Source organism: Diadema antillarum, unplaced genomic scaffold (genome assembly GCF_040938485.1).
Source record: "Diadema antillarum isolate AM-2024a unplaced genomic scaffold, OU_Dant_1.0 seq00001711_RagTag, whole genome shotgun sequence".
Lineage (NCBI taxonomy): Eukaryota > Metazoa > Echinodermata > Echinoidea > Diadematoida > Diadematidae > Diadema > Diadema antillarum.
In genome coordinates this window covers 170,935-185,802 of record NW_027272400.1, presented here as the reverse complement: position 1 = coordinate 185,802, position 14,868 = coordinate 170,935, and the positions used below count along the sequence as shown (strand labels likewise).

Sequence of the window (14,868 nt, the reverse complement as noted above, 5' to 3'; positions counted from 1 at the left end):
TGTACACGCGTACGTTACATTCACAGCGGGATCAGAGTCAATATTTTCGCGTGTCTTTACACTTTTCGCGAATAGCATCTGACTCGCGAAATTCGCGAAAATAAACACCTCACAAAATATTCAGCGTATACAGACTGTACTCTATGTATATGATCATGGACATGTACACTGTACTTCATATAAAACATTTCAAGTACAATGTCTGTACTTGTTTCACCAAAGCAGGCCCAACTGGCTTAGTTCCCATGGTAATTGAGTTCCCCTCAGATACAAAGCAGAGGTTTTGGTTTCTTTTTTTCTTTTTTTTTGGGGGGGGGGGTACAAGTTGCTGTTATCAAGACAGAAAAATTCATCTGTCCAGAGTTTCTAATATTTTTTTTTAGTTTATGGCTCTCCTCCAAGGGAATTCAATAATAAAGCCAGACGTAGTCTCAATGGATTCATATCCTCGACGACAAGATAGATCTAATTTACACACTGATTTTTCGATAAAAGTCAAAGGCAAAGGCTTCTTCATTTTACAATCTCTTTAAATTAAAACTACAAATGTGATCGAGTGCAAGTGTCCAATTCTATTCATGTGGCGTTTATCAGCAGCTAATGACCATGACGCCTGGTTTGTTTACGTTTTGACAGCAATGACCCTCGGGGCTCAGTGATAAATTTTAGGTTGGCAAAAAATTGGCACTTGAGCATTTAATAATATGACCGCAGTAGTATGGTGAGCATCTGTCCTATGTCTGTAACATGCCGTTTATAGTTGGACTCTATCTGGGGTGTCATCCATCCCCTTGCCTTATTACAAAAACTGTCCGTTGTTTTAGATACAGGTGATGTTTGCTCCAGTCCCTCCACACTTCTCGACGAGCCTCGGCTTCAACCAAAACACAATGTTCTGAACCGTCCTAGAACTCGAAGTCTTTTCAAGGCCGTATATTCAGCATTTCGACAGCAGTAATTGCCCACTAAAAATAAAATGATAAGATTGGGATCCACCTTAGCCGAGTTTAACTAAATCCTAATAAAGATAATTCCTAATTTCTATTCAACGTAACAGTTAAGGTTAAGGTTAGATACCTACCAACAAAATCGCTGATGTACATGTCGTGTGGTGCACATAATAACGTGAAATCCATCGGCATCGCAGAGAGCCGCCACTAGCGGAGTCAAGTGCCACCAGTCCAGTGTGGACTTGTAAGAACGATTTCTACTGACTCCTCAACCCTCCAGTTCCAGACTCGAGAAATTCAGCAAGCCGATCTTGTGTAACGTTATTCGGTAACAACGACAACGTTGGTCCACAGCATCATAGTCAAGTATTTTAGTTTTCTATAGTAGAGATCTATTCCTTTATTTATTCTATCTAAGTACACCCACCGTAGAATGTACCGGTGGATCACTTCGTTGCGTACATAGCATCCGAGCTCGTGGATCGTGTAGACAAACGGAGTCGTACACACACGTACACACAGTCTCGTCGCGTCGGTGTATCGCACCAGTGCTTCAAGTTTGAAACGGAACGGACGGCCATCGGGGTGGGTCGCTTGATCGGCCGACAAATAATGCGTGGATTGTTCCACCTGCAATTTCCTCGTATGCTGTATGCTGTTTAATCACCATAACAAACATTAACTACGCGGTGATGATATAGTTCATGAAAGAATGTTTGTTCTAGAGTGCAAAATAGCTTCTGATTTACTTGAATGTCTGCCCCTCATGAAATGTGAGACAAATGTATGTATGTGTGGAAACCATCATAGTTTGATATGAGAAAAATTGGTTGCGCGGATAGATATTGAAAAGAAGCATAATGTTGTTATGACGACTCAAGGGGATTGCATGCTTGCCGATTCTTCCTCTGTTTGTACCTTGCTTCGCGTGAATTTTCATGTCGCCGTGCCGCGGGAGAATCCATGATTGTGGACGGCTTTTATTCGTGTACCAAAGAAAGAAATGCACACACAAAAAAAGATAATAATATTTTTGAATGAATGAATGAATCAGAATATATTCAAACGTAAAAAATCAAATGCAGTAGGTGGAATTTAGTTGCAGAAAAGGTACATAACATATATATGTCATAATCTTGCCCACAAGCTCAGGGGCCTGTCTTATGAAGACTTGTGATAGAAATCATGACAATCACAAGTTTTTTGTGTGCTGCAATGTGAGTTGCGATTGATTTGGGGACTTGTGATTGATTTGAAGGCTTTATAAGACGGGTCCCAGGCGCGGAAGGGGAGGGATGCTCAGTATATTTCAAATTCAATAGAGTTCGACAATTATTTTTTTCTCGGCAGCAATTAAATGTATTATACTAAACACCAGAGGAAAATATATATTCAATGTCTTCCATGTCTTTATCGGCCAAACAAACAGAAATTATGCTATAAGAGGTTCATATCATGGATCATAATTGCTTATTCGCAAAGCCGACTGCAAAAATAAAGGAGAGAGAGAGGGGGGGGGAAGAGATCGAGAGAAGAGTAAGAAAAAATATAATTGGGCCAATTTCCACATTCCCAATAAATTGGATATTACAAGACTGTATGAACTATAAGTCTGCAACCCTCCGATGCAAATCTTCAAAAATGGACTTCTCGGTTTTTGCGAACAAACTCTTCATATGTTTTCAAGTTTAATGAAAATGCCTCGAACAATTTCTAAGATACAGATAAAAAAGAAACAAGAGACCAGGGGGCCCACGAGTATTGCAAGATCCCCTTCCACACATTCTTGCAGACTCTTACCTAAGAATTTATATATAGATAGATATATGTATATATAAGTAACAAAGCTGCAACAAAGTTCAGAAATATAACAGTACAGATATATACAACGAAAAGCATGGGGATTCAATATATATAATATATATATATATATATATATATAGTATATATATATATACCACAATATATATATATAACTTGATATATATCAAGTTATATATATGTACAAATACAACAGTTCTCTAGAACAAACATTCTTTCATATTTGTTACTTATCTTTTTATCTTGCCAACACGTGGACTACCTTATCAATATATATATATATATATATAGGCCTATATACATTTGTATGTATACAAGTATATATATATATATATATATATATATATATATATAAACAAAACAATTAACTGGTACATAATATGTGGAAAGTAAACATTTTTATTTTTTTTAGATTCTTTAGACAAGCTATTCCAAAATCTGGGTCCACTATAAACAAATGTGTTTTTGAGCATGTATTTCTAAATGGAAGATGGAATTCATTGGAATATCTCGTGGGCTAATAATGTACACGGCTATTATGACAAAATAAAGAGTGAAGTATTTTGGGAAGATGTTTGCACTTGTAATTAAATATAAATTGACCAAACTGAAATAAAAACATATCTTTTATTTTCAGGATTTTATGTGAATAGAACAGATTATCAGTATATACGTGCCTGGATATGGAGGTTAAAGACAATTCTGAGTGCCATCTTTTCCACTGTAAAAAAAAAGAAAGAAGAAATTTGTCTTGCAATGTCAAATACGTATTTCTCCAAGCAAGAATTATATAACTTAGATATGATAATACAAAACTTAATACAAAATTATTAATGGATAGGTTTTACGGAATTATCATTGAATTGGATTTTATGAAATTTTTAGTATGGGGAAACACGCATCAATCATTATTGGATGGGGTTTTACTGTTACAAAAGAAGGTTCTTTGTATTACATGCATTTGTAATACCGTTCTATATTCTCATACAGATCCTTTGACAATAAAATTCTGAAAATCAAAGATTTGTCTTTCAAATTTCAGTTAGGGCAATTTATGTACAGCTGTAATAATAACTGCCTCTTGTCTATCTTTGACTCCCATATTTACGCATAATCTGACAGAACATACACTGTATAGGCCTACATGTACATGTACATGTATATCCAACTAGACAGTAAAATGCATTTTAAGTACATCTATCAAGAAACGTGCAAGCTCAGCAGACTTTTATTTGTGCAGGTCCAAGATTTTGAAATTCCCTTACTATGGACATAAAAAAAATGAACCTTCATTGAATTTGTTTAAAAAGACATTGAAGATGTTTCTTTTGAAATCTTACGATGCAACCAAATGAAATTAATCTTGTACATGTAATGTATTTTGTAAGCACGACATTATCTTTTTTTCTTATAGGCTGTGTTCTCTTGCATCACATCCCACTTAGTATACTATGGGCAGTTCCCTGAACCACTTTCGTAGTCACTTTATATGTAATACAATGTACTGTCCTGCTGTGGCTGATTGTCTCTGTGGGCTTTGACCCTTGGTGTATGCATTTAATTGATCTAGGCTTCTCTCTCTCTCTTTTCTCCATATTTTCTGTTCCTTTTTTCCTACTTTTTTTTTCAATTTTCTATTCCCCATTTCCCCAGTTTCCTGCACTCTTTGTACATTGTAGTTCCTCACCTCCTCTATCCCCCTTCCTCAGAGGTGCCCACATAATACAACACAAGCCTAGTCTTTGCGACTGATTGACAAATTGCCCTACATCAACGTAAATGAGCACTGAATTGATCAGTGTTTTATTGTATGATAAAAAATCATGGCCGTACATACTCAAGGGATTCGAACCTACGACCTCCTGATCACCGGACAGGCGTCATCTCCACTAGTAGACCATCGATCTTTCGATAGCAAGTGTTGGTTCTAATCCTTATGGCATGCAGCGGGTACTGCTTTATTATTCAAATTCATGAAATTCTTCCGTCGAGATGTTTTCATTGCAACTGATTGACAAATTGCCCTCCATCAACGTAAATAAGGATTAGAACCAACACTTGCTATCGAAAGATCGGTGGTCTAGTGGAGATGACGCCTGTCCGGTGATCAGGAGGTCGTACAGTATTTTCGAATCCTGCTCGAGTATGTACGCCCATGATTTTTTATTATGGCTAATACAGTACTAAAACACTGATCAATTCAGTGCTCATTTACATCGATGTAGGGCAATTTGTCAATCAGTTGCAATGAAAACATCTCGACAGAAGAATTTCATGAATTTGAATCGCAGAGTGTATAAATACGAGTATACATGTGCATGTACGTTACTTTTTTGTACCGATCACAGACATGAACATGTTGCTATCTCTGGCGGGTAATATATATTTTCAATGACACCCATGTCAAACTTCACAGATATCTTTGTATAGTTTGTTTGAAAAATGTGAAAAAAATGTTTGAATCATTGAATCATAATGCCAGCGACGGTTGGGGAGGAGGGATAAAAACAGAAAGACCACCCAAATACGGTAAAGGAAAAATTGGGAATGTTGAATTCACCTTAAAAAGTGGCACTTTGTTGTAAGCAAGCTTGTTTTTACAATGTACAATGTACTGTGCAGGGTTTGTCTGCACTGCGTATTAATAGTAGTACATACTTGTACATCACATGCACTAACATCACATGCTAACTCTGACACAAAGATTAACGAGACATGAAAACTCGTCACATTGAGGACGAGTTAGGTGATACGCTTGTGGTCATAAGATGACGGTCATCTGTGATCGACAAGAAAAGAATGTGATATAGGCACCTTGAAGTTATATTGAGCGTGCATGCGAAACCGCTTCTGTAACCACTCGGCCACGGGTCATCCACGGAAATGGTAAGACAAAAAAAAGACAACAATGTATAGATATAACAGGGGGAAAGTCAATGCCCACTCAACTAACGTGGCCGTGTGAACATCTATTGCATTGCTAGACGGAAAAGCGGCCTTGTAACGACTGAGGTCGCTATGCCATTTCTGGCAACTTGGGGAAATATACGTCCCGCAGACATAAAACCTATAATCGGCTGGTTTTGATACCTTGCCTTTAATCACAATTTTCAGTGTAATGACGTCATCAAATTACAAAACAATGACATCGTCTTGAAAGACAATTGTTCAAAGTACAGCACCTCAGTCGTCGTCATTACATACTATGATCGGTTTGACAAAGTCAACCTGCAAAATTTTGCTGCAGTCGAAGCAATGTGGTCTCCAACACACAAAAAAGAGGGATATGGCGTGTGTGTGTGTCTGCGTGTGTGTATAGGTGCGTTTATATACGAACGTGATTTCTACATGGACGAATATGTAATACAAAATTGAAGAAAAAAGTAAAATAGCTAAGTATTTTGTTTCGTGATCTTGTGGGGTTCGAACCCGCAACCTCACGTCTCTGAGACGTCGCCTTTAACCACTCGGCCATACGTCTCGGCGAGAAAATATGAGGAACGTAAACTTATGTATGTGAAAGCTGAATCGGGAATCGTTTTGTCCACATTCCATTCTCATTTTCAGTTTTAAACTGCAAAATTGTCAACCTGATGATGAGATTTCAAAAAATAAAATGCATGATTACTGAAGCTTATTGTCTAAGCTACAACATACTTAAGTTTCAGAGGAAATGAAGCAAAATCAGCTGAGATAAAGGTGCTTAAACGTTGTCAAGTCAATGCATGGTTTAAAAAAAAATCACCTCCCATAGACATAACACGTAAACTTGTCCGATTTTGCATCTTTACCTTTAATCACAATTTAAGGTATGATGACGTCATCAAATTTCAAAACCATGACTTGGACTTAAAAGGCAAATGTTCAAAGTACAACATATCTGAATTTGGGATAATATTGAGCCTAAACAACAGAGATACGAGCAAATGAATGTCAGAAACAGTACCTCAAAAAATTAATTCCACTTTTTTGATTTCAGATGATGATATGATGACGTCATAATGTATTTAGGGAAATATTGATACTTGAAACGTTATTTTCAATTCATATGCTTTTGTAATATGCAATAAAAACATAGCGTCACCTGACGTTTTAAAGAGCTATGGCGAAATAAACAAAGACATGTTTTTCGCTATATTTCCACATAGACGCGCACACGAAATTTCAACTTTGACGCCAGCGCATTCCTTTGTTATAGGTCGAAATTGATCGGAAATCAATGGATATTGTTACTTAATGTATCAGGAATCCAAATCTGTCAGAAAATGTGCATTTTCATGTTGCTTACGCGCACTGCGCGCGGAAATGCGCGGACGGACGCGAACGCGCGGAACGCTTAAAATTGTCTGGAACTTCGAGATTTCCCATTGGGAAGTCGTTTTAAGCATTTAAAAACTTTGACGCGCGCTAATGCGCGCGTAATGATGTCCTAGGTAATTAGCATTAAAAAGCAAGATAGAGCGTGACCTGAACTTTATGTCCAACGAAAATGATACAGAAATGACCTTTAGTTATGAAGTTATGATCGATCATGTAACATGGTCCGAAAATCACAAAATGGCGCCTAGATGACGTCATAGATATGTTACTGTCATGAAAACCTTATTGTGGCTAGATATTGTCATGAGACATGTTGACTGAAAATGTTATGTTATTCCGTCATGTCAATGTTGAGATATTCACGACACAAAATGTGCCAGAAAGAAAGAAGAATAAAAAGAAAGAAAGGAAGATTTTGACAAACACAATAGGTGATACGCTAAAAGCGTATCACCTAATAAATACAATGTAATCAGTGTACAGCCTTGTGCATTCATGAACATAGACATCTTTATTAGAAATCACTGACACTCAGCGACTCATATACATGTATTTACAGATGTAATGCGAGAGTTACATATACAGTACACATCCTTGGATGGACCTTGTACAATGTACCAATAACATACCCTATAACTGCTTGGATTTCCTATGCATTGACTTACACTATACTGTACATGTACTAGTGCATCAGTACATATTACATTAGTGAGATTTGCATGAAGTTAATTCAACTCTATTCAATGTGATGAAAAATGAAACAGTCATGTGTTTCAATGAGTGCTTACATTGCTTAACAATTTGGTAGTGTTGTTTCTTATTCTTTAGTGTTTTCAGATACCAATGTAAATAATCAAACAGAGAGGCTTCCAGTGATAATACATATGATGTACTGGAATTCCACTAGGACATAGTGGCTTCAAACAGTCATTGTGCATTAGAGTATGTTGCGCTTTATTACACATGAAAGTTGTCACATCTGGTACATTAGTTCTTTGACAGGCATCATTTCGAATGCAGCTTCCACACCATCTCCCAAGACGAGGGTCTAAGGTTTGCTACCACACATCATGAATAGATCTTTAAATTCTGAATAAAACTAATGCTCCGTCTGACTTGAGACATACTTGGCAGAAATATAGCGAAGTCCACAGTATGGACAGATGTGAGGGCCTTCCTGATCCTGTAAGTAGCATAATGAAGAGTGTAAGAAAAAATTGAATTTCATCTGTACAGTCCCATTCCGTTATGACGAACACTGTTATAATGAAATTCCAGTTACAACGAAGTATAAATTCAGGCCACAACATTATCAGCTCTAAGTTCTTTTATTGTTTATATCTTCTATTACATAATGAAATTTCGATACAACGAAAGAAAACTGCTGGTCCTTTGTTATAATGGGAGTCCACTGTAATCAGATTTGTTGGCGGTTGACATGGGAAATGCATGCACTACAAATACAATGTACACTGTGTATCAGGAAACAAAGAAGTTTTGGTACATCCCAGGTACAAAATACAATCTGAACATATAAATGCATATAATGACAAGGAATCTTGAACTAACAGTACATGTACACACAAGACTTGTTACACAGAAAGTTGTGCATTATTGTACAACTGTAAATTGCTACTGTAAAACTGATTCCTTTCAGGGTAACATAGTGTATGAATGAAGTCGCAGATTACCAAGTAGAATGTATTTTTCTCCCTTCTTTTTCGGGGGAAAGCAGTCAATCAGTGACCAATTCTTATGCAAACAGAAGAGTCAATGACTTACCAAATTGATGTAGACCTTGGGGTGACCAAGTGGGCCTCCACCTCCGTCACAATAAACACTGCGCCCCTGGATCACAATTGGGGGCTCCTCATCCACCAGGTCAATAGCAAACTTCTCATTCACCTAAGTCATGTTAAAAAAATGCAGGAGAGTCATGTCATGTAACATACTCTATACATTAAAAACAGATTGATGGTTAATACAGGTGTACAGTCAACTTTGCCTAAATCGAATCTACATGGACTAAAGAAATAGCTTTGACTTGACTTATGAAATTTGACTTATGAAGGACTAATAATAGAATATGAAGAGTACATGTACATGTACACGGTACGTGTACTTGAAAACTGACTAAAGCAAGGTTGACTGTATGTGAATGCATACATGTATGCATGCTCACCAAGTACATGTACATGTAGCCACACGTGTATATATAAAAAAATAAGTACTAGGTTTCTGTCTGCTTTCTATTTCATAATGTAAACTGGAAGCTAACCTGTACAGTTAAAACTTGATTTGTAGGAAGAGAAAAACTTGTACTGCAGACTGTATTTTATTTCCCCCAAACAAGGTACATTAACTAAAATGATGCTTTATCTTTCTAAGGGTTCTCTTTTAGTTTTTGTTCATGTATGAGTTACATACTGTATTTGTACAATGTACATGTGTATCCTTTTATGAAACAAATATTTTTTTTTTCAAATACATACCATGTACAGTATTTAAGTATCTATACTATCAAAATAAGTTCATCACTGTCTGAACTGATTTCTAATTGCACATTATATATACACATGAACAGACAAAAAAAAACAACAACTAGAAATGTCGCTATGGCGACTGGTATGCCTCCGCCATAATGCATGATTCTCCCAATAGGTCCAGAGTACATGTGGACAATGTGTGATTGCATTTTCACAAAATTGGCAAAATATTAAAATGATGACATGTTTGTCACAAATGTGTTGAATGTTCACCTTCCTTGACCTACAGTGTAGGTTTAACTGGATGAATAGGAGAGCATGTATTTGGGGATCTGAGGACTTTAACTTGACTTTGACCCTTTCATAAGTTTAGGCCTATGCATTGAGTAATTTTCAAGGTATGGAGAAAAAGTGCAATTTCTGTATTCAATAGTAAATTGTTACCATTTTTATCTGGCCTTGGACCACAAAATTCATAAGAGAATTAATGTCAGGCAGAACATGCATAAATATGTACTAAGTTTCAAGATAACTTGAGCCACTTCCGAGATATGGAGGAAGAAGTAAGTTCAGTACTTTCACTTCATCTTCGACCTTTTTGGAAAAAAAAAAAAAAAACTTCCCAGAGAATCTCTATCGGGTTGTACATGCATATACCAAGATTAAAAAATTTTTGCCTATATTTTGCCCTATATTTTACCAATAACATGCCGTTACCATGGCAACGCACTTTTTGCCACTGCGGAAATATGTGTCTTGCACATTAACATATTCAGATGAACATCTGTACCTAATTTCATAAAAATTGATCAAAAACTGTGGGAGGAGTTCGCGACGCAAGATTTGTACCCATTTTTGCCCATAATATGCCGTTACCATGGCAACGTACTTTTGGGTACTGTCAAAAAATACGTCTTGCACATCTACAACCCAAGGCACACATCTGTGCCAAGTTTTATGGGAATCGGTTGAAAACTGAGGAAGTAGTTCGCGACGCAAGATTTGCAACGGACCGACCGCCCGACCGACCGCCCGACCGCCCGACCGACCGCCCGACCGACCGCCCGACCGACCGTCCGCTGATTCCTATATACCCCCTTCAAACTTCGTTTGGCGGGGGTATAAATAATAATCCTAAGCACTGGCATTGCATGAATATAAGGGAAATAGTACAATTTTGAAGTGTTGCCCTTGACCTTTGACCCCATGAACCCCAAATTCCCTAGATAATAACTGCCAGTCAGTATGTGCATATATACTATGTTCCATGAAGATACCCAAACAATTTCCAAGATACAGAGAAAAAAAGTGAAATTCTATCATTTTTATTTGACCTTTTGACCTTTGACCTTTGACCTCATAAACCCAAACTTTCACCAGAGAATCTTAATTGGGTAATACATGTATACATTTAGTTTCAAGAAAATATCTTCAGGCATTGCATAGATATGGGGAAATACATGTAGTGAAATTTTAAGCATTTGACCTGACCTTTAGCATGTGCACCCAAAAGTTGATAGGCACAACTTCACCCCCTAATACACATACATGCCAAGTTTCATTATGATACCTCAAAAGGTTTTTTAGTTACGCTGTCCACAAAATTCATTATGGACGGACGGAAGGACGGACAACCCGAAAACATAATGCCTCCGGCACCACTTTGTGGCGGGAGCATAAAAAAAAGAAAAAGAGAGCAATTTTTTAGTACAGCCTGTAAATAGGTGATAAGCACCGTAGCTGATGTAAGGATTTGAACTAATGTCAGCAAAGCCCCTGTTCAGTATTTGGACTTTTCCTGAAATGTTGCATTATATTCACCTCTTTTTGTCTGTCCACAAATCGAATCTTCCTGTAATCTCCATCATCAAAAGCCTGAAAAACAAGAAGTGAAATGTCCCATGAAGTGGATCATTCAAAATTAACATACAAGTTCACATATAAATGTACTGTATTTCTAAGCATGATGCCCTGTCTGGCAAATTTCAGCTTCTTTCTTCACACCAATCATCATTAATAATTTGCGATATCAAATTTTTTACTGCGAGCAAAACATCGGTAAGAGGATACATGTACGTGTAATGTAAATTCTGCAAACCATCATACAAGTATCTAAAGGAATCTCTACTCTGTTCAATATGACTCAATAAGAAGGGGTACAAGATCGAACATTTACAATCTTAATGAACTTGGACAAAAACATGGATGTCATGGATTTCTACAAGGTAAAAAATGAGACCCCTATGACACATAGCCCAAGTTCATCCTAGTATAGCTTTGCATAAGAGCTGCAACAAGGTACTTCTTCATCAAGGTAAGGCACTAGACAATTCTAGTGAGTAGAAAGGATTCTTTATCATGGGAAAATAAGGTCATTTTCAGCATATCGTCGCTGGGGTGACAAGACCTTGTATCTCAAAAATGTCAAATGTTCAGGAGAGCAAAAAAACATGGCGCCCAAAGCACTATAGTGAATGGGAAAGCCTTTCCTTTGACATGTCATGGTGGCTTCATTTTTGGAGTAAGACAGTTGGGATTTGGCCAAGACATCACTTGACCCATTATTTGACCATTAAGCTAAAAAAAAAAAAAAATTGACATTTTTGAGATACAAGGTCTTGTCACCCCAGCGACGATATGTGTACATGGGTGGAAATAAGTTGCTTGGCACTTGGTGGAGGTCTGAGCTTCACTCTCCATGTGCTTTTCTACTTTTAGTTTCAACTGAAATACACAGACCAAAGAGGCATTCAAATTTTTAAAAGGATCGTACGGTACAGTTTTGGTTGAGACCTTACTTCAGGTTTCTAACATTTTTTGTGAGATAATGAGACACATCTTATGAAATGTGAAAGAGCATGTACACTGTAATTCCAAGAGGGATTCAACAATTATTTGATGAAAATTGATTTTGAAATGGCTGAGATATCCAAAACAGAACAATCCTAATAAAATGTGGGACCCACCTTTTATTATGGTTGTTTTACTTTGTTTTGGGATGTCTCAGCCATTCCCAAACTGATTTTCATCAAATGAACTTTGAATTCCTCTTCGAATGGCATGCTCTGTACTATTTCATAAGTGGTTTCTTGGTATTTTGCACAAAGTTGAAAGCCTAATCCTCATTGCCACCAAGACTGTACCATCCCTATAAAGTGTGCTTGTAGAAGCACATCAATTTAATGGAATTTGTATTCAATTGCTGTTAAACTTAAATGTATGAAACATGTTTTAATCACTGCACTGCCTGAAAGAAGAAAAAATGCTAAAAAATGTAGTAGACAATTGTAATTTCTCTAGAACCCAACACTAAAACACAAAGAAAATCTAGCAGTAGACCAATGCAGTGTACCAACTTCTAAGTTCTACCTTGATTATTAATCATCACCAGCGGTGACATCTAGCTTTCGCATGCACCTTCATTATTTTGCATGAATGCCTTGCCAGGAATTTGGCTATGTACTGCACAGCGGGTGGGTAGCTATGACAAGGATGGACCGATAGATGTATAATTTATTTTCTCCTATAATGTAATCCTGTCATATTACCAAGCATTCTCGGTGAATGAAGAAAATTGGGACAAATCGAATGGTCTAAATGTTGTATCTTGCACAACAAATCGCACATCAGAAGAAGAAAAAAAAAAGTAAATGTTTACATACATGTACAGTAAGGTGAAAGAAAGTAACTACCAATGTGTACAACCTACACTTCTGGGCTTTGTGGTGCTAATGTACTTTTGGATCCATGTAGATATATCAAATTCACAGATTATAAATACTTGTGATACTTTATTTTCAATCGCTCACATAAATTTGAACTAAATCAGTCAATGGGAATGTCGATGTTGCTTTGAATTTTATGTCATCGCTTTAAACATTTCACTCTTTATCTGAAATAATCTGAAACTGAAGTCAGCTTGCTATTTATGTGATAAACTTCATCAATTTCAACTGGGAGAACAACAACAACAACAAAAATCAATGTAAGGCTTAAATGAACAAAAATGATTTATGGGAAGTTGAAAGAAGTTTGGTGAGAAATGTACATGTCAGATGTACCTGTAGTTCCTAGAATGCATTTACTATACACTGTACATGTAACCATACACCTCCTAGGCAGACAAACAGATGGACAGAGACAGACATACATGTACAGACACACAGTACCACACACACACACACACCCAAATAGACTCGGCCCATGAAGGGGAAGGTACCCGCCCAGGTAACAGTATTCAATGGTATTCGTATGGTACCAAGGCCGGTACCAAGGCCGGTACCAATCCCGACGGCTTACTAGTATGTGCAGAACTGTATTTCCTGACTAACAATTGTTGAAAATCAAGTTATTCTGACACTTCAAACAGTATCTATTAGTATGACTATCAAAACAAAAAGGTACAAATGTATTATTACTTCCACTACAAGTAGTACACTAGCAAGTAGCATACAGACAGACTCTGTCTGAAAACAGGGATCACAATTCTGGCGGTGTTATTGATGTCTTTCTCGTGTTTTTCCTATTAAACAAAGGGAGGCTAGCTATAGCATAGCCCGACCAGAATCGGCAGAAGCCGTGCATGAAAAGCACGTAGCCCGACGCGATCGACCAGGCCCAGTTGGCCGGCCAGGGGGGCGTTTCATCAACGAGTTCGTCGGAGGTTTTCACCGACAAATTTGCTCTCAGCCAATCAGACGCAAGGATTTCAGTAGCTTTTAACAGTTGTCGGTGTAAATCACCGACAAAAAGTTTCATGAAACGGTCCCCTGGTAGAGCCTAGAGAGGTCAGACGCCGTGCGAAGCACCGTGTGCGCGCGTGTGTACGACAGCGACAGTGCTGTGTACTACAGCATACGATATACTGATTTACTAGTAGCTAGTCGCAGCAAAGGTTCTAAACACTAGTTTGTCTTTTTCATCACTAAAGTAATTACCTGTCCTGTGTGAGTCACTTTTTCTCCTGACAAATTAGGTTTTGTGTGCACCGCTACTGACTGAGATAACGGTGAAAGCTGAGGCAAACGACGACAGCAAGTTCTGCTCAACAACGCCAACCTGAGGGCCGCCATGTTGAAATCGTTGAGTAAAATATCTCGACAAGTCGACCAGCCCTCAATGCAGCCCAACTGTGAACAAGACATTCGGACCGAAACCTGGACAATTTTATTTACTTACTATTACTGTACTTTCCATTTCCGGCTCGATGGGTGTAGGTTAGAGCCTCAGAAACTCCAACTCACCCGCTTTCGACCGGAGATCTCCCGCCGAAAGCCCATTCTCCCGTTCTC

At 37.7% G+C, this 14,868-nt stretch overlaps 1 protein-coding gene across 1 annotated transcript; it reads right to left on the bottom strand.

Moving 5' to 3' along the window:
• Window positions 1-7,591: 7,591 nt before the first annotated feature.
• On the bottom strand, window positions 7,592-14,650 carry LOC139711839 (NADH dehydrogenase [ubiquinone] iron-sulfur protein 6, mitochondrial-like). Its single transcript, XM_071623689.1, has 4 exons — window positions 14,515-14,650; window positions 11,399-11,452; window positions 8,874-8,996; window positions 7,592-8,274 (listed from the first exon to the last, which is right to left on the bottom strand). Exons 1-4 carry the CDS (start codon window positions 14,647-14,649, stop codon window positions 8,191-8,193), a joined length of 396 nt encoding a protein of 131 aa, XP_071479790.1. The 5' UTR covers window position 14,650; the 3' UTR covers window positions 7,592-8,190.
• Between the last annotated feature and the right edge of the window lie 218 nt (window positions 14,651-14,868).

What these genes read in the sequence shown, in the direction of transcription:
- LOC139711839 (XM_071623689.1), bottom strand. Translation starts at nt 14,649, where the DNA reads ATGGCGGCCCTCAGGTTGGCGTTGTTGAGCAGAACTTGCTGTCGTCGT. An exon ending in TTGTGGACAGACAAAAAGAG is followed by an intron (nt 8,997 to 11,398) that starts GTGAATATAATG and finishes AACATGACTTAG; the next exon opens with GTGAATGAGAAGTTTGCTAT. An exon ending in CCAAGGTCTACATCAATTTG is followed by an intron (nt 8,275 to 8,873) that starts GTAAGTCATTGA and finishes TGCTACTTACAG; the next exon opens with GATCAGGAAGGCCCTCACAT.